Below are 19,998 nucleotides of genomic sequence, written 5' to 3'. Positions count from 1 at the left end.
TTTCCTCTAAATGCCTCTTTAGGAATGATGAATATTTGAAGAGAGAGAGCTCATCATTCTTTCTAATTAAACTAATTATGACAAATGTCTCGGTTCTCATAAATCATTTCTACGTTCTCAGGTCTGTTCGGCGCAGTAAGTACCTACTATTCTTTTAAAAATATATTATTTCAAGGAGTACTTATTCCCGTCAACCCGAGCCTCTACAAATAGTAGGCGTGACTGTGACCACCTGCTCTCCTGTCGCTGGAGAGCACACAGTACGCGGATAATGTAATTCAATACGCTGCGAGCAGATGTCGGAACCATAAAAAATACGCCACCTGCATGTTTGGCACTCGACAGGACGTAAAAATCTGGTCCATGCAAAGGTGCTGAAAGATCGTCCGCGTAACGTCAAAAGCTTGCAAACTTTTTGATAAAGCGACACCGTACACATTTTTGTGAACTGATCGATTCTAAGGCATCGTTCAGACCAAACGTAATGTCGGCCGCTGACTGTGAGCGCGCGTTACGCAGTTTATTGCTTTTCCATATATTTTGAAATTGTCGTTCACACCGAACCGACTATACGCTGTTACGTCGTCTATTGTAGCTGACTCTCAGTAGCCGATTATTTTACTACGCGACTATGCACGGCGGACGCGGATTGGCTACGCGGACGCAGTTGCCGAATAGCGCCGCTCCGCCGCGTACGCACCGCCGCTCCGCCGCGTCCGCACCGCCGCGCAGTGATGCCAGATTGGGGGGATTCCCCCCAAATTTGGGGGTATTTTCTGCCCACGGGGGATTTTTTGGGGGGAACAATCCTTTGGGGGGATCAGCGGGGGGATTAAAAATTGGCTTGGAGGGAGTTGGAGGATTTTTCGGAAAAGTTTTATGACTGAACGCGACCAAATTACTTACTACTTCATTTAGCTTTTCATTTAAAGCTTCTGACGTTAAACTACACAAGAAACTGTAAGAATTTTCACTGTACATGAAATATTTTTATTGAGCCTAAGTTACTATGGACGTCTGACATTGTTCTTTTCGCAATTGTTTAAACGTGATTGATTTGATTATAATAAATAAGTGTTGATTACAGTACAAGTTGTTTTCCTCTTACCTTAAAGTAATTGTCAATCTTTCTTCTGGCTGAATAGCACGTCGATAATTAGTGTCCCTTTTATATAAACTTATACGTATTAAAGATAGTAACTCATCGAATGTTTTTACTGTCATACGAAAATATTTCTTGAACTTATTTGGATAAAGTCTATATTCGAAATATAAAGTATGAAATTGACCAAGAAAACATCTCTTCATATTTAAGGGATGTACCCACAATCTCTTCTTTTTATTATTTTCGTCTTCCTCTAGAGCTTCGCAAATGGCAACTATCTGAATGCGCATCATTTAATTGAAATATCAGTAAACGTCCGATTTTTTTAAAAAATACACTAGTTTTATCGTATGGGAACCACGAGTGATCACAGAGATCGTTTATAAAATACTACGAGCAACTTCAAATACTGAGCTCTTTTATGTGTAGAATAGTCGGCCGCTCAGCGTACGCATCTAGTGTGAACCTACGCGAGCGTATTCTTTTGTTCACACATATAGCGCATCGTACGCTATAGCCTATTGTCGGCTTGGTGAGTACGCGTACTGCAGATTGAGTCGACGTTCACACTGAGGCCGACTGTGAGTATACTCACAGTCAGCGGCGGACAATACGTTTGGTGTGAACAATCCCTAAATTGCTTTGCAAATTGACAACAGCGGGGTCATCAAAACTACATGCAGGATACATATGACTCGCTTTTTAACTTGGTTACTACGAACAAAACTTTAATGCATATTTGGCAACCGTGCTATGGCGACGTCAAAGCTATGCCATGAACACAAACGAAGTTCAAATATTTAAATATATTTCTTAGAATTCCGAATCCCAATCGTACAAAACCAACACTAGACATCGTGACCTAGCGTGGTTGGATGGAAAAACAAGCCTTACACATTCGATGAAATAGCAAAATTTATTGCACAACAGTTCAACTCTGTATGGATTTCGCCAAATTCAACCAACATATCACCGTGTGCCAAATATCATCAAAGCTAAAATGTGTGCACAAAAAATAAAACTTCTCACAGACCGCGCGGTTGAAAAACGAGTAGCCAGTTTAGCTCCCTTTTCCAATCTGTGTTTTTGCGAAACATGCATGTATGTATGCATGCAGCTGAAACCATTTCAATTTGACACAATATAGGCAAGGCTGATCGGGACGCGTGGATGAATGGCGACGTATTATCAGTTATCTGCCTGATTGACGGTAGCTATACGTTATCTTTTTGAAAAACTATTCTATCGTTACACCTATTTGTAGATTATCATAAGTCATCAACGATTTGATACGTTTTTTAAATAAGTAATCTCTGCCCTAGATACGCTTGTATGTTGTTCCAAAAACTTCGTAAAATTGGAAGTTTTTACAATCATCTTAAGAGGTATCATCATTCATCTTATTTCGCGAATCTTATTCGGTGCGAGTCTGTACCGCTATTTACTACATAAGGAAGGAAGTATCTGAAAAATTCGAGCAGTGTGTTAAGAGCTGCAAATTCAATGAAGATCAGATATAAGCCTATTTGGTGAAACGATATCAGCAGCCCTTTGGCAAACGAAATACTTTGAATTTTCAATGTAACTTCAAACGTTTTTGTGTTGTGTTCAGTGTCTCATGGGATGCCGATTGTCTTTTAGCGTGTTAAAATGTATCGTCTTGTTGCAAATGCGCTTTCGTAGGTACAAGAACCGATATTGATTTAATAAATAAAGCAATTTCGATCATTACCTTAGGAATTGCTAGACATATTCACAAATTAGCTATAGTCAAACAAGTTATATCGATGAGCTTTATAAACAAAGACAATATGATAGTATAAACTAAGACTACTTGATGCCCTGAATTGCGGCCACACCCGAACACTGAGACGATAAATTAAACACATAATCTTAACTACAATCTAATCCTTTTACTTAGTGAAATTGGTGTAGCAATTAGCATAAATTCAACTCCAGCAGTAGCCCTTTCATCCCAGACTAAATCAGCAATGTACCAAGTTTATGGCAACAATGGAGTAACCGAGGAACCTAACACAAGTGTGTATGTATCGTCTCTGCCATTGTTTGCAGGAATGTTATGTAATGTGAATATTAAATAGCAGTTTTCATTGCAGATTTCTGTATGCCTGTTCAGTCATTTGAACTTTAGCATTGTTTTTTTGCGAAGGCAATAACCTCGATTTTTTAGACCGCCCAGTTTGTGTCGCCTTGTGTTGACGTCCTTAGAGTACAGACCTTCATTAGTAGTTTCATTCACATAAATTTACTGTGCAGTCTTCTTTTCTACATTTCTGGTACAAAATATTTACTTAAAACTTAAGCGAATAGAAAGTCCACGTTGCTCTGAAAGAGTTCATTTATTTGATTCCCTTAAAGATTTGTATCTTCCACGGACTTCATTTATTCGAACAAGATACAATCTTTTCGTCATAAATTCTCTTATCTTACGGCACTTTGTCCACGATTGAGCAACAGTGTTGAGGACGCCAGGGCTCCGTGAAATTGATTTTGAGACTCGCGAGAGATGTCACGACAAGGCACGGAACTGGCGGGACCGACGAATGCATACATAGAGAAATGTAAAAGAAACAGATTCAAATTGCCGTCAATATTATGAAGCTGCATTTTCTATCATGACAATAGCAGACTTATGGTTCTTTTATAACCCATAGAGAAATACTGGGCCATAACTTGTGTTTCTCGTTCGCCTTATTACATTGTAGCTAGCTTTTATGGCTTATTACAACATCGTTGATTCGCAGACAATCTTCTCCAACTGGGTGAGTATTAGCATTCCGAACCTCCAGTCTGTTACGTGCTAATAGCTAGACCACGGATCATTGTCCCTTATTCGATTTGGTCTTTGTGATTTGCCTCCCTTCTTTTTACCAATTCGTAATCGAATCAAATTACTACAATTGTATAAATCTACGGATTCGTATAACGATATTATTGACTCCCTTCTTGGATACTATTGGATCACTTATTATCTATTGAAATAGTATTTAGATTACCTATATACAGTTGAAGCTTATAAAAAACAAAGAGAACTTCTTCCATTATTGGGATCGTATTTTAAATTAATTTCTACAATAATGAAAATACCTATATATCATAATTCTACTGACATCCAATCGCTTCTTTAGTCACCTGTTGAGGAGACATTCAAAATTATGCAAATAACTAATTTATTCACGTTTAATTCAGCCACTGGTTCCACTCGTCATATTTTCGGCCACCTTTATGCAGCTGAGGAAGTCTAGAAGCTAAATGTTGCCTAATTTATGGGATGTAGTTCCTATGTATGATATAATTATTTGTGGTTTGAATACAGAGTTGTCGATCAATGGCCGTGTCTCCTTTGTAATAAACTGTACATGTAAATTGTATATTTCTTATGCAGCCGTTTGAAGCTTCCTGTTTTGTTCGGCTTTATAAGGCGTAGTTGAGGTTAATCTGTACTTTTAAGGCGAAGAATAGGTACGTAGCGATCGAGATGGGACGCGATTATCGCTTTAGCTGTGATGACGAATAAATGCATGCCGATTGAAAATTTCGCCTTCGTTAATAATATCTTAGATGTAGAAGCATTTAGATTATTCTAAGCTCCTCGTGCCTAGGGCTGCCATCCGTCCGGGTTTCCCCGGATTTGTCCTCGTTTGGAGGGCGTCCGGGGGCCGTCCGGGCGGGGTTTCAAGAAGTGTCCGGGGAAAACCCGGACACTTTTCATGTAAGGAAGCACCTCATTAAATTTAAGTATATGTTAATAGTAAATGGATTACAAATTAACTATTATTTTGTTTAAAAAAAAATCGTACTCGTTCGGGGAAAAAATGCGATTTACGCCAAATGTCCGGGTTTTTTAAATGACTGTCCTGTCCCTTTAAATGGGTTTGGCGAAATTCGAGATGGCAGCCCTACTCGTGCCACAATTACTTACCTACTAGCAACGTAAAAAAAACACCCTCCCTGGAAGGATCGTTTTTTTTTTCTTCAGAACATTACGGCATAATCGTGGCACGCGACATGCCTCGTGTTATTTATGTTTTTTTTATACACGTGTTTCGCAATCTAACTTCTTTAATAACATTATCTGATTGTGTATACAATTTTTATCGTATTAAGTACGTTTAAAAAGCAAAAAATCAAACAGTGCACAAATAGGTCAAGTTTTCAGTTATGTTGTGTTTACTTAATCACTTACACTATGCAAACTTTACCTACTAACAGCAGTTTTTTATACTTTTATGAACAGGTTTCTGCTAACGTACCTAGTTTCATAGGTGTTTAGTGTATAAATTATTTTTCTCACCATTATGTTTCTACATGTAGATATCTTTAATTACATACCTATTTGATATCTCAGTCTACTTAAGATGTTTCTGGTTTTCATTCATGTGCAAGATATAATGTAAAATACCAGCCAATTAGGTTAGGTATTGTTACTTGTCACCAAGTAGGTGTATTAAAATATTTTCATCCCTAGTGAAACATATATTGTAGTCTCTATACTTATTGCATTAAGTAATTTAAGAAAACTATGGTTAATTTACACCCATTAAATTTCACTATAAACATATGATTATTGATACGAAGAGTAAAACCAAGTACTTAGGAAAAAGCTTAGTTCTGTTAAAAAGTATAGAACCTAATAGACTATCAAAAATATGAAATAACACTACTTGTTATAATGTTTAGTATGTGGTTACCATGGCAACACAGCTACTTGGACCATGATATATTCATATTCTAGCCTTGAACTCAAAGTAAAACTAGTTAACTAGACTGCCAAGGTATGGTTTAGACAATATTAGGAATGCCATATATTATGAAATACAGTCTACTCATGGTATATGGCTATTATATGATGATCTATGAAAAACTTTTATAAGCTAAACTACGCTAATCATAAATTATTATGAAAATATGTTTCATTAAACAACATTTTAATTAAATTTATTGTAAGAAATGCTACTACATGTTGAAAGAAAAAACTGAGTCTGAATCTTGCCTCATAATGAAGAATTTATTTTTGTCATTCAGGTGTTTTTTCATTTACTGCAGGTTAATAGTAGTTTCTCAAAAATTCCTCCATCGTACATATTTCCACATAGAATACAGTTTCGGAATGAAAGCTTTTTACACACTCAGTGTTAATTGCAGAGCATTTGTTGTTAATTAAGTGTAAGAACAATCTTGCATCTATGATTCATGGTTGGAGACTATTTGTGGAAAAATTGTTTTCAAGTGTCTGTATAATTTTTAACCTGCAATGAATCTTCTTCTTCTTCTTAGCGTTTATCAATGAATATAAATCTAAATTTGAACAGTTAAGGTATACCATAGGCATATTGTTACATAGACAATTATTGAGATACTTTGTTATTGATTTGAAACAATAAATGAGAGGTAGTTTAGCTATACAGTTAAGATGTTGACCTATTGGGAAGTAGATTTGTCTGGAAAAACTACATGGGAACTCATTGTGCCAGTGCCCTACGGAAGAATAAATGTTTAACATCTACCTAAGGAAATTTAAGTCTAAGGTCCCATTGTGTGATAGTAGGTAGCTCCTGTAGCTATATGGCTTTTACCAGAATTAAACAGTACATTATTAGAACAGAAAAATATATTATTTTCAGTATGAAAACACCTGAAAGCTCTAGCAACAACAACAAACTACCAGAATGACGAATATCTTGATGACTTATTACATGATCCCAAGATCCAGTAATAGATGTACAGAATTGTCTGATAAAAACAGTGAGTAACATTCATAAAGTGAATGAATCAACTGCAAAAACGAAGGCAGCGGTCGGGCACGGCACGAGAGGTGCGCCGGAGTCGCGGCGCGAGCCTTCCCGTGTGTGTGTGCATTGTGCATGGCGAGAAGTCGTCAAGCCGGTCCACTATCTAACACCCACTCGACACTCGAGCCACACCGCACCGCGTACACCTCCAGCCAATCCTACCCAAGCTTCACACACCAGTTTCAACCATCTTCATTTTAAAATAAATTTATAACACGAGAAAAAAGAACAAACTGCATCTCGAATTTAGAACACACCGTTATATTATTTCTGAATGAAAAATGACTCATTTCATCAACAAAAATAAATTCGGCCCAAGTTACTCTATAACGCAGGCCGGTAAAATTGGGTAAATGATAACAAAATAAATAATACACACGTAAAAATTACGTACCTTCATTGTCGTTGTTTCCCTCAGCGCTGAACACCGAAGTCGCCAAAACTCCGACGCACAAAACGCTCAGAAACCTCACAATCATTTTAACTGATTATATCCTCGCACTGAGTTCACAGTTTTAACGAAAATAACAATTTAAACACTCGACATAATCAAACCGATGACACTCGCGCTGCTAAGCAGCGATCAGCCTTTCGCAAATGGCGGCGTATGACGGATGTGTTCATCGATTGCACTCGAGCTAGCCCGTTTACGAAGTTGGCTTTGGAGATAGAGATTCACTGGCAACACTAACCACGTGGGAGAATTTTTCGGATTATTTTTGGCATTAAGGCAGACACAGAAAGAAAATTGGGAATGTGTGTTAAAAATCTTGAAGCAAAGGCAATGCCCACAATTTAAATCAATGGCAGCAATGGTTTTTGTATGTTAAATTGAAAGGGAACTAGGTTTTTGCTAAAGGCAACTTTAGCCACAGAAAAAAAATAACATATCACTTTCGTAAAACATCTCTTTCTTTCATGCTGCAGTACTGAGACGTAAGAAAGAGATAACTACACGTCTGACTCACTAAAAGGTTGAGGTTGAGATTGAGGGAGAATTCAGAAACAGGGAGGCATTAGTAAAAGTGGGCAACATTAATGTTGTGGTTTTCTCCTGACTATTTATTTTTATCCCAGATGAATAAGTTATGCTATAGGTACGTATACATTTCTTGGTCGATTGCTAGATTCATTAGCGATGACTGAACCTAATTGCAAGGTGTAGGCATTTATTAGACTTCAGGAAAATAAAATTAGAAATGAGTTCTTAGAACTCCGAAATGTCGATGCTTTAACAGACTATCCCCAACTAACATAGCTTATCCACTTATCCAGGTACAGGCGCCCAGTAGTTGCACTCGGTTATAACCGCAAGATATCATTTCGTTTACAATAAATCTTTTGCACAAACGATGAGGTATCCTCTGTAAGATCCAATGTATCAAATCAAAAACAAAACCCTGGGTTTATCTATGCACAGGTGAAGTTGGTTCTTGGCCTATCCTGGTTTCCGGGACAGACATTATTGCAAGTATGTATACTCTCACATTATGATGGTAGATCATCTCATCATTTGCCTAGCCATTGCTCAACTATGTTGTTATCGGCTTCCTGCTTAACGGTGTGTAGCAAAGTACCAGTGTTTACACGAATAGAAGAAACAACGGTAATATCAAGAAGTGCCAAAGTTTCAATACACAAGTGGCTCGCTTGTTTCCTTTATGAGATGAAAGATGATAAGAATATTTTTTTTGACTTCGCAAATGCACCGAACAAAAAAAAATATTGTGCGCAATGATTTAATTTTCCACTTGGCAACACCGCAGTTTCGAAAGTTCAATTTCGCATGGCGGACGTGCAAGTGAACTCTGTTATTTGTTGGTGATAATTTCATTTATTATCTCGTTGTGATTCCCTATGGAAAGACTAATTCTGATGCTTCTATTTCTTTGTGGACGTGCTTTATTCATTCCTTAACGTTAGATGATGCTTAAGTTTTATTTATAGTTGCATTTGTGTGAACTGCATAGTGTTTCTCAAAAATGGGAAAATGTGACGAAGCTAACGTCGAAGTTAGCATGGGGGACTCGGCGTCCCCTGCTATGAAACCTGATAATTTCTCGTTCACCCCGCCTCCAGAGGCCCCAGTGTTCGAACCCACGCCAGAAGAGTTCCTGGACCCCCTGGCATACATCAGCAAAATACGACCAATCGCTGAGAAATCGGGCATTTGCAAGATAAAACCACCAGCGGTGAGTGAATTTCTTTGTTTCAACAACCAGTGTGTCAGTAAATAGATGTTTTACAGGGCGTTTCTATTGATAAAACATGAATATTGAGCAGTTTTATAACCATAAAAGCACTCACGAATTACGTGTGATGCAACCATATTACCTCGAGTTATTATGTTGCTCGTTATCTAAATTTAATTTTTACCTTCTAATCCCATGTAATACGTGTCAAGTGGTCTCTGAATACGATTGAAAACATATTTCCGTATTCAATTCGTCGTAAATGCACTTGCATATTGTATTGTAGAGGCTGGTTGCCATTTTGTGTGATGCCCTCCTGCCTACGATAGTTTAGATAAAAAAAGAACTATTGCGACTTTTTTGTCGTGACTAACTGTAATGCCCACTGGTTGTAGAATTTACACTAAAATTCGACAAAGATGTCTTATGCACAAGTAAAATATCAATATAAAATGGTTGCAAAGACACCAAGTGAATGAACATGCACATTGCTATAGATAACCAACTAAATTATTGGTATGCAAGACCTACTTTCTGTATATTTGACCATGGTAGTGTTTGAGGCACTTACTTGGTCCAGATTGCTTTGTCATTCAATTAAATAATAAATTGGAATTCAACAAAGTGATGGTATCATTTGTAAAAAAATACCTGAAAAATGGTGCACTCTACATAATGGAATGAAATCAAAATGCTGGCTGTTGCATAACATTTATTATAAATCAATAATTTAATATTTTTAAACTATCCAAATGATTCTACAAACAATTAGAATGACATGAAATAGGTATTTATTGGTGTAATGTGAACATAGCTGAAACAATGTAATTTATCAAAATATCCATCCAGTAACTGTATAAAGTAACAGTAGTTGTTTAAAATTCAGTTACTGTAACTGAAATGTAAGATTACTCACTCTACTATTGCTGTTACTTGAACAATTACCTCCTGGACAGTGAATAAATAAATCAATGCACTGATTGAAACTATTTCTTTATTGAAAAATAATTTCCAAGAAACTGAGGGTTAGTGCTTGTTCTGTAATTAACCATTAGTGAAAAAAGCTGCAAATCCTTGGACTATGAAAATAAAACACATCTATGCCCTTAAATCCATATTTCACAAAGTTGAAAATATTGAGTAATAGACTAGATACCCATGTATACTAACCCAATAGAATATATAGGGTAATAGATCGAAGTAATAACTGGCTTAAAATCTATCTTTAAAACAAAGGCACTTTTTGTTCTAGAATAATCCTAGTAAGTGGGTACAGTAAAATTGTGACAAACCTAATTTCTTTTTGCAAGTATAAGTGATTCACAAGGTCCATAGCAGTGGGCAATTTGTCATCCTAATATTAGTATAAATTGGTGCTGTAGTATATTATGTCTAACTCAGTTGTAGACTACTCATAAATCTAGAATGCCAACTTTACTCAAGTTAAAAAGTAAATAACACTTAGTTGAAACCAAAATTACCTGGGACACAGCTAATTACTAGGTAGGTAGAAAAAAACATACAGTGCCCTATAGCTTCTGTCCATCACATGGAAATATGTTGTCACACCAATTATATACAATGTACAATATCTGACACTTAATTTCTTAATTATGAATTTACTTGTAGGTGAAGTTTTTTTATTTACATTAACTCTTGCTATGATTCACTATTGACAGGTACTTGCATGTTTAAGACATCAAATCAAGTATAAAAGCAAACTTTATTCATTTACACTAATCAAATGAAAAAAATTACAACAGCAGTGCAATAAGTAGCATAACATATGTATAACGGGGCATCCCACAGTTTGTATCCTAATGAAAAACATTACTGCTATCAGATTCACAAACTAAAATGATAAATATTAATTAATCTGTCAGGGTTAAATTCTAGGTCATTAATGTCAAATGGTTGTAAAACATTTTTGCACGATACATTCTCTGCAACAGGTTTTTGACACTCACTTAAGTATTTTATCATTTACACAAGTGATAAATAAACTAAATTATACTGTAGAGTAGTATGTGTTTTGTGTGATAATTTTTATATATAATATTTCTAGTGTTCATAGATCTAAAAAAATGTAAACAACCATTATCTTCATAATTTTCTAAGCAAATAAAACTCTATGTATGAAATTCTGCATAAAATTCCTTGTTCTATCCATCATAATCCATTAACAGGGTACAGGATCCCAGGGTCTGGCAAAATAGCTTTTGAGAAATAAAATTAGGTTGCCCCATTCAAAAGCATGGCACTGGACCAACAAATTGTTTCTTAAATATTCTTTATTACTGAATTTAGAGTTAGCAACCTACCAAAAAGCTATAAAAAAATTGAAGGTCAGTTGACTTAGTAACCTACTGACTGAATTTTTTAAGTATTTAACATAGAATTCATGCTGGGAAATCATAAGTTTGTAAATACTTATTTTGCTCATTAAGTATCAACAAAATTGTGTTCACCGTACATGCTAAAGTAGAACATACATTCAGTATATGATACTAAAACCTATTTAGTGGAAATGGTAGTTGGGTACTAGTATCATATTTCTTAAACAGCTGTAGTAGTATAGCCAAGCTACTGGAAATATGATACCCTCTATATCTAGGACTTAGTCTGTAATATTTTGTTTCTAAGTTGATCAAGTACATATTTTTTTGTAAACAACATTTAAAGTTATAATGTGCACTAGATTTCAATTTCTTTTTAATTAATAATGCTAAATTCCATCCATGTTTTCCATGCAAATTTTTGTTTTTACATAGTAAGTACTTGACATAAATCTGAGGAGGCATTGAAGTACTATTTTGTTTTCAACCTGAAGTCTAAAGAATTGATTGCATACTTTATGTTGTCTTTAAACTAACTATCAACTTCCTCCAGTGTATTTGAGTTCATTATGAACCTCTAAGAATTGTTCCAACAAAGAAGATATAAATCGTCAATTTACAAAAAGAAACTAGGTAACAATAATTTTGCAAGATAACCAAAAATAAATAAAAACAATCATCATCACATTAAAAAGTAAACAAAAACATGTTGTTATGAATTTGATAGTGGTTGCCCTAGAAACCCACTCATTACATTTTTAATATTTTATGTATCTCTACTGGGATACCTTTTACACACGGCCAGTTAGGCCTAGGGTAAGCTAATAAATATATTAGCTTGTGTTATGGACGCTGTCACAACTGCTGAACTACATACAGTTACATATAAAAATAAAATAAAAACTAAACTCAAGAATGGCTGAATGGATTTGGCTTTTTTCAGTTATAAAATGTTTGTAGAGGTCCAGGGAAGGTTTAAACGATACGAGGTTCGCGGGGTCAGCTAGTATTTTATAAATAGATACATATTATAAACATGTACAATGATTTGTTGCAGCATTGGCAGCCACCGTTTGCCGTGGATGTTGACCGGTTACGTTTCACACCGAGGATACAGAGACTGAATGAATTGGAGGTAAGGAGTTTATTGTTTAATTGATGGAAAAAAAACAAGGAATAGAAAGGAAATATGTAAGGATAAATGTATCTATACATATATATAAAAATTAAACCCGGTTTCCGTTGTCACGACATAACATGAAAACGGCTTGACCGATTTGGCTGAAAATTAGAGGATAAGTAATTTAGACCCTGGAGAAGGTTTTAGGATAAAGTTTTTGTCACCATCCGACTACGGGACGCAGGTGAAACCGCGGGCAAAAGCTAGTTAACAATAAAACTTTTAGTAGTTTTCGGAACTTCTGACTTTCTTTATGCAGAATTTATTTAATTTTTTAATTAATAAGTTTTTTTTTTCAAAGCAAAAAGGCTATTGCATTTGTGATACTCTTAGGGGCAATTTTTATCAGTTATCAGGGTTTCTTTTGATTTAATATTTTTTATCTTTCAAATGTTTATCGTTTAATGCTTTTTATAATCATTTACACTGATAAAAGATATTTTAACAGAATTACTGATAGGTCATTAGTTCATTGGTTAATGTATTTACATCAATTTTCTGCCAGAGGCTGGTGGTGTATTTTCTTCCTGTTTAGAAATACATTTTTGTTTCCTCCAATGAGCCCACAACACAGCTTAATCAAACCACTTTGATTAGAAAATTTCTTTGAATTGGTTAATCAACAGGATAAACCAGATTTTATTTCCCTGTAACATGTCCAGAAAGTTTTTTAGTGTACTTTTGCCCTAAAAATGTTTGTTAGTTTTTCCCATAGCATATCCTTATTATGATAGAAGCAGAATAATCTGTAAAGTGACGTGTTCACAGGCTTCAGTTAGCTAGCTCACTCGTAATAATTATGTAAGTGCCCTTGTAGATGTCTAGTGGTTTGAGTTAGTGCCTATAATCAACACTACTTTGAAAGGTTATTGTCATACATTGCTGCGGGATTTAATTACTGATACTCATTTGATGCAAGCAAGAGCTGTTAAATTTATATTCATAATTACTTATTATTTCTGTACGCTTTACGAGCAGGTTATAGTGATTCTTAATATTATGTACCTTTGTAACCTTTGAACACAGAATTAAGAGCTTTGAGTTGTAAAATAAAATAGTAGTATGCTCTATGGACCCTGATTTGAACAGCAAGAAGCAAGTAGTTCTTAGAAGAGAGGATTCATATTAGTTGGCTTAGGAAAATCCAGATATAGTAACTTTAACAATACTGTCTGAGTCATGTTACAGAATTTGAAAGACTGATTCGTGTTTATCAAATAAAAGTAAAACAATTTTTCCAGAATTCAATTCAAATACTTAGTTTGTTTAGTTCAGAAGATTTTCTACAAACTATTTGAAACTTTTTACCGCATTGTTTATTTTGCACAGTTTTTGAGGTTGCAGTTGAGTCATGTTGAACTATTTTGTTTATCAGGCGATAACCCGAGTGAAGCTGAACTTCCTGGACCAGATCATCAAGTTCTGGGAGCTGCAGGGCTCTGTCCTCAAGATCCCCACTGTGGAACGGAAGCCACTCGACCTTTATGCTCTGCACAAGATTGTTAAAGAAGCAGGTATGTACACCATATTTTGATCATTAAGTGGCTTTTGGGACATGAAACTTGAAAGGAGTGGAAAAGCTTTCTGCAAGCCCTATGTCCCGGATGGTAGATGACATGATGTCATCATCATCATAGATACTATTGCCTAAATTGCTTGTATAATTATCGATAATGGCATTGGAATATATGTGGATTTGGAAGTTGGTGTTGTTTTATGTTTACATGAACATTCAGGGCGCTTAAGATGTCCTATTTAGGTTTACTTAGTTGTACTCGAAAACTGAAGAAATCTAGTAATCTGCTCAAGCACAGATACAGCCATACATGTAATATTGCATGGTTATTATGATAATTTTGGCGTTATTAAACTCAACCGGTTTTCCTTATGTATGCTGTTCAAATCTTACTACCAGTAATTTGTCTCTGCAGAAAACTCAAAAGTCTCATATAAACAATTATGAATAATTGGTCAATTTACCGTAGTAAAGTTCAAAACTACTGCATTTTCATGTGGTTTTCTAATCGATAAACTAGTCCATCAGATAGGTTTAGGTATTTACTAAACCCGTTCGCAGCGGGGGCGGGCATCTACTTCAGAACAATTACAACTGCTTATGACTAATTTGTAGCGCATCATTTGACATTCTACAAGTTTAATTGAGGTGAAGCTAAAGCTACGGGATTGATCGAAAGAGTTACTGCGGCCCTGGTACATAAAATGCCTACGAAGGAACATAATGGGTTTTAGTCAGTAAGAGTTTGACTCTCCCTCACTGCTGCTAACCCACAGCGGAAGGGGTCATTTGATGATTACCCAAAAAAAAGTGAAGCTAAAGGACACCTTATTCTTGTGTAATAGAGCTAGTTGTTGAGTACTCTTTGTCCCCAGGTGGTTTCGAAGTATGTTCAGCGGAGCGCAAGTGGTCGAAGGTGGCGCGGCGCATGGGCTTCCCCCAGGGTAAAGGCATCGGCTCCATACTCAAGAACCACTATGAGAAGATCTTATATAGATACGATGTGTTCAAGAATAATGGCGCTGTCGATAATAAGGATACTGTAAGTATGATTGTAGCCTAAGGTAAATTATGAAGCATTAATTACCTAAATATATACTTTTTTCGCGAGTTAGGAGAGTAGTTTTATGTCCAAAGAGTAAGAACTATTTAATAGGTTTCTATTTCTATAAATTGGTCCTCTGGGAATGTGATTGGCAGTAATTTTACTGAAGCTTGTGGTCCATTCTTCTTTCTCTCTACCTTGAGTTGTCACACACTGGTCACTATTATAGGATTTCAGCTCCTAGGTCCTCCATCTCTTACTAAGTGTAGGACTTGACGTTTCTGAAAAATATTAATTTCCACAGAAAATCGAGGTCAAAGGCGACCAAACGCCAGAAAAGGCAGGTGGTGCCCGCAGTCGTTCGACCAGCAAATGTACGGCGGCCGCCACCCCGCCCCCCGCGCGCCGGTTCAAACCGGATCCCGACGGACCGACGCCTTCGGAAACCGTACCGGCTGATAGAACTCCTTTACAGCTTCAGGAAGAAGCTATGAAGACTCCTGTGAAAGAGGAGAACCCTGAAACTAGGAGAAGTGAGTATTCTTTTGAGAAAACTATATGTTTTAAATCCTTTTTAATTTTTAATCGACTTCCCAAAAAGGAGGAGGTTTCTTTTCTATGTATGTACATCGATTACGCCGAGGTTTCTAGACCGATTTACGTGATTCTTTTTTTGTTCGACGCGGAATAGCTGCCAGTTGGTCCCATAGTCATCAGGTCAGGATCTGATGATGGAAACCCTGAGAAATCGAGGGCAACCTTCGAAAGTTGTAGGCATACATAGAGTAAAAACTTGACTCTCAGGTGTATGCCTGAAAGCACTATTCAACAGTGAAGGTTTGGAGCTGACCTGATAATGAAGACCAGAGAAGGTCGAGGGAACTCGACAACTGAATATGTAAAATACCTCGTATTTGGGCTTATTTCTTTGTATTGATGAGAAGTTTTCACTTAGGTATATGGATAGTGACAACTGTTCGTATCACTGAAAACTTGTAAATAAAAAACTTTTTTACATAAAAATGAAACCGACTTCCAAAAACACTAAAAAGCAAAAAAAAAAAACTAATTTTAGGAGCATCGTCGGTGAAAAAAGTTTTTTTCTGTTTTATAAAAGCTCTTTCGAAACTTCAAACTAGTTGCACGGTTCCAAAGAGTTGGTCTCATGGACTCTCTGTTCATGGAGTTTCTTGCCGGTTTTTTCTGTTTAAAGCTGATATCCACCATTCCATAGCTTACTGAAGGGAACTATTTGTATTACCAGGAGGAACACAATTTTTTATTCAAAATTGGTTGTTCCCTCATAAAACTACAGTCAAACGGGACAAGGCCAAAAAATTATAATTAAATATGAAATGCCCATAAATAATAATTGCTTTCTATACTTTTTCATAACTAATCGGATAGCCACGTGTAGTTAAGTAGTGGCGTCTTTAATTAAATAAATAAGCATTGATCAATATTAACCAAGGTTATGCTGCCTTTAATAGCCAATACAAAGTATTATCTGAAAATGTATTACTTATGAGTTATAGCATAATCAATCTACTATTTATTAGTAAGTACTTAAATATTGATATAACATAGTACATCCAAAATAACAATAATTGCTAGTAACTAAACCAAACCAAGTAGGTTACATCCTTCCCAAAACCTGAATTGGGTTTTACTGACACTTCTTTTACAGTTTTTCATTCATTTTCATCTTATCATGTAGGTTTAACCCTTATTTACTCTTTAAGCTCTATATTCTAAGTTTTCTCAACCTGTGGAGTTAAACAACCTCAAATACATCGGCTTACCATAAGGGTTCGTCTACACGGTGCAATTAGCTTGCGCATGTTGAGGCACATGCGCAGCTTACATGTATTTGAAAAACGTGCCGATCTAACGACTCGCGCATGTACCAAAGCTCTGTTACGTGCACGCGGCTCACTTGCGGATGTTAACTTGCTCCAGCTACATGCACCGTGTAGAAGCACCCTAAAGTTTAACATAATCACCTTTGTACCCAGGTCCTCGTGAAAACAAATGGATGTCAGCAGCCGGCAGCTGCGGCGCCCGGTCCCGGGTGACGCGGTCAACACGCCTGCGTGAACATCGCATGTCCAACATGACGGTGTCCGTCACGCCCGCACCGCCCTCCAGTCACGCGTTGCACCCTGATGACCCGGTAATATTATAGGTTATAGGATTTTGTTGCAGGTTTAATGCGGTGTGCACCTGGCTTCAGGAGTTATCAAAAGTTTGTGGCCTTAAAACATAAGGACTCAAGATGAAATTCGGATGGATTTAGACAGAAAGACTAAACTGATGCTCTACTTTTGCAAAAAATAAACCAGTAACGCTAGGCTCCAAGATAGTTTAGATAAGTTTAAGGAGATGGTGACACTATAGCTTTTCGTATGTATCTTTCTGTATATCACTTGAAAGATGTAAAATTGTTAGGGTACTGTTAAATGTAACTGATAGATTATATTGAACAAAGTAATCGTTTTCAAATGTGTGCACAGTGACACAAGCTCATTTCCTAAAAGCTGTTATGTATTTTGGACTCTGCGTCACACAGGAGAACTTCTTTCTAAGCTGTTGCGGTTAAAATAGGTAAGTATTTGCCTATTTTTTATATTTCCTTAAAACTAAAGGAAATCAGACTTTACTACATATCAGTTACGAGTCCTTCTTAGTTTTGATAGGTTGTGAACAAATTATGTATTTAAACTTTAGTTTCGCTAATTTTATACGCATTAGGTTTAGGTAAGTATTTTTGTTTCTTTACTCTATTCTCTGACCTTAGAAAAATAAAACTACAGTTTGTTTGCTTTACAGTGAAAAGAGTCTCAACTTTTTACTACTTCTTTTCTGAAATGGATTTACGCCTTCCTCCTCTTCTGTTTAGTCTGTGGATTACTACAGAAAAACCAAAAACAAATAACATTTTAATCGGTCCAGTTGGCGAAGTACATGTGCCACGTTTGCGGTCGCGGCGACGTAGAAGAACAGATGCTGCTCTGCGACGGATGTGACGACTCTTACCACACCTTCTGTCTGCTGCCGCCGCTCGCTGACGTCCCTAAAGGCGACTGGAGGTGCCCCGTGTGCTTGGCTGAGGAGGTGGGTGTTGCGCAAAACTGCGCTAAGTTTGCGCAAAATTGCGCAACTTTTGCGCAAACTATAGATTAGTATTGCGCTTAATGTGTATAGGTTTTGCTTATGTCCTTTTTCGCTTGTGTACTTAGTGTGGATTTGTACGTTTTTATATCACTTATATGTCCAGTTTCAGCACTTAATGATAAAGTCTGTGATATCTGTTCTGTTCCATCTGTTATCTGACAGATACTCTATAACTTGGTTTCACAGGCTTTGGATAGTAATATCTGTCAGAAATTATAAGTTGCTTTTAGGCAGATAGCATTAACTATCGGATAACTAACTGACATTTTACCAGTTCCCAGTAACATGGACCTTATTATAATATTCATTAACTGATATTAATAATTGAATTCTCCATTGGCACAGGTATCAAAACCGACGGAAGCGTTCGGCTTCGAGCAGGCGACGCGAGAGTATACGCTGCAACAGTTCGGAGAGATGGCTGACCAGTTCAAGTCTGATTACTTCAATATGCCTGTTCATGTAAGTTTCTAATTAGCCGACAATTAAAGAAGGTTCTTGTCAGAATGTACATATGTAATTTTTTTGTTTGTATCTTATATACTTTGTGACTATTTTAATCTCTCTCTGGTTGTGTCGGATTGCCGTCCCATCGAGCTATGAGAGTGAAGGAATAGTGAATGCACTTGTGTCCAAGCAAATGCTTGTGCGTTATAATGTGTGCTGACCTCCTTTTATGAGAACAGCCGCCGTGGCCGAAATTGACCTAGCGCGCCGTTATGTTAGTTACACACCTTATTTTTATCTTTTTTTTAACTAGATGGTGCCAACATCAACGGTTGAGAAAGAGTTTTGGCGCGTAGTATCGTCTATTGACGAGGATGTTACCGTGGAGTATGGCGCCGACCTGCATTCTATGGACCATGGATCTGGTAAGTTACTAGGTTTTTCTCAGTTTGTACAGTCAAATTGACCCTTATCTTGCACCAAATACTTTCTGATGCTTTCTTTTGTCATCCTTATTGAAGTTGGTTTTTATGTTGGTTTAACGAAGCCGTGTAGATTCGCAATCAATTTCTGTAGCACAGGTTTGCACATATAGCCCATACCGGGCGCAGTGTTTCGAGTTGTCATAAAGTTTGGCGAGAACACGCCTGTCTTATTCGCCTACTGTAACGATTGTAAAAACATTCACCATGAACTAAACTATATCCTTTATTCCCAGGTTTCCCCACAAAGTCTCATGCTCAGCTGTACCCCGGCGAGCAGCAGTACGCGGAGTCGAGCTGGAACCTCAACAACCTGCCCGTGCTCGAGGGCTCCGTGCTCGGACACATCAACGCCGACATCTCCGGGATGAAGGTATGTCTCCAACGTGCTCCACCCAGCTGTACCAGGGTGCCAGAAACTGGAATGTAAACGGGTTTAACATAACCTATGTGATTTTGCGATTTTCATGAGGGTGAGGTTATTTTGATAGAAAACAAAATTTAGGGACAAAACTGAAATACCTTTTTGCCAACCCTTGAAAATCCGGAAGAAAATTTATCCATTTCCGAACGCTGTATCTTATAAAGTTCTCGCCTACATATTATGTCGGATATACATACAGTGTAGGAACGTACCACTAAATCTTAACAAGTCAAGTATATTTTACATTGCAATTCAAGTATATGCTAACTTGTGACGTTATCCTC

At 36.8% G+C, this 19,998-nt stretch overlaps 2 protein-coding genes across 3 annotated transcripts in view; one reads left to right on the top strand and one right to left on the bottom strand.

Moving 5' to 3' along the window:
• LOC124642571 (calsyntenin-1) overlaps positions 1–7,544 on the bottom strand; it is a 185,833-nt gene extending 178,289 nt beyond the window's left edge. The window contains exon 1 of the mRNA XM_047181013.1: positions 7,313–7,544. Coding sequence (XP_047036969.1) covers positions 7,313–7,397 — 85 coding nt within the window. The 5' untranslated portion in view covers positions 7,398–7,544. The remainder of the gene's footprint in view (positions 1–7,312) is intronic.
• A 1,149-nt stretch (positions 7,545–8,693) lies between these two features.
• Positions 8,694–19,998, top strand: part of LOC124642817 (lysine-specific demethylase lid) — a 33,952-nt gene continuing 22,647 nt past the window's right edge. For both annotated transcript variants that reach the window (XM_047181483.1, XM_047181482.1), the window contains exons 1-10: positions 8,694–9,110; positions 12,504–12,581; positions 14,002–14,140; positions 15,018–15,184; positions 15,492–15,720; positions 17,203–17,360; positions 18,140–18,301; positions 18,707–18,823; positions 19,122–19,233; positions 19,527–19,663. In XM_047181483.1, coding sequence (XP_047037439.1) covers positions 8,901–9,110; positions 12,504–12,581; positions 14,002–14,140; positions 15,018–15,184; positions 15,492–15,720; positions 17,203–17,360; positions 18,140–18,301; positions 18,707–18,823; positions 19,122–19,233; positions 19,527–19,663 — 1,509 coding nt within the window. In that variant the 5' untranslated portion in view covers positions 8,694–8,900. The remainder of the gene's footprint in view (positions 9,111–12,503; positions 12,582–14,001; positions 14,141–15,017; positions 15,185–15,491; positions 15,721–17,202; positions 17,361–18,139; positions 18,302–18,706; positions 18,824–19,121; positions 19,234–19,526; positions 19,664–19,998) is intronic.

Source organism: Helicoverpa zea, chromosome 25, assembly GCF_022581195.2.
Source record: "Helicoverpa zea isolate HzStark_Cry1AcR chromosome 25, ilHelZeax1.1, whole genome shotgun sequence".
NCBI lineage: Eukaryota > Metazoa > Arthropoda > Insecta > Lepidoptera > Noctuidae > Helicoverpa > Helicoverpa zea.
This window is presented reverse-complemented; position numbering and strand designations above follow the sequence as displayed.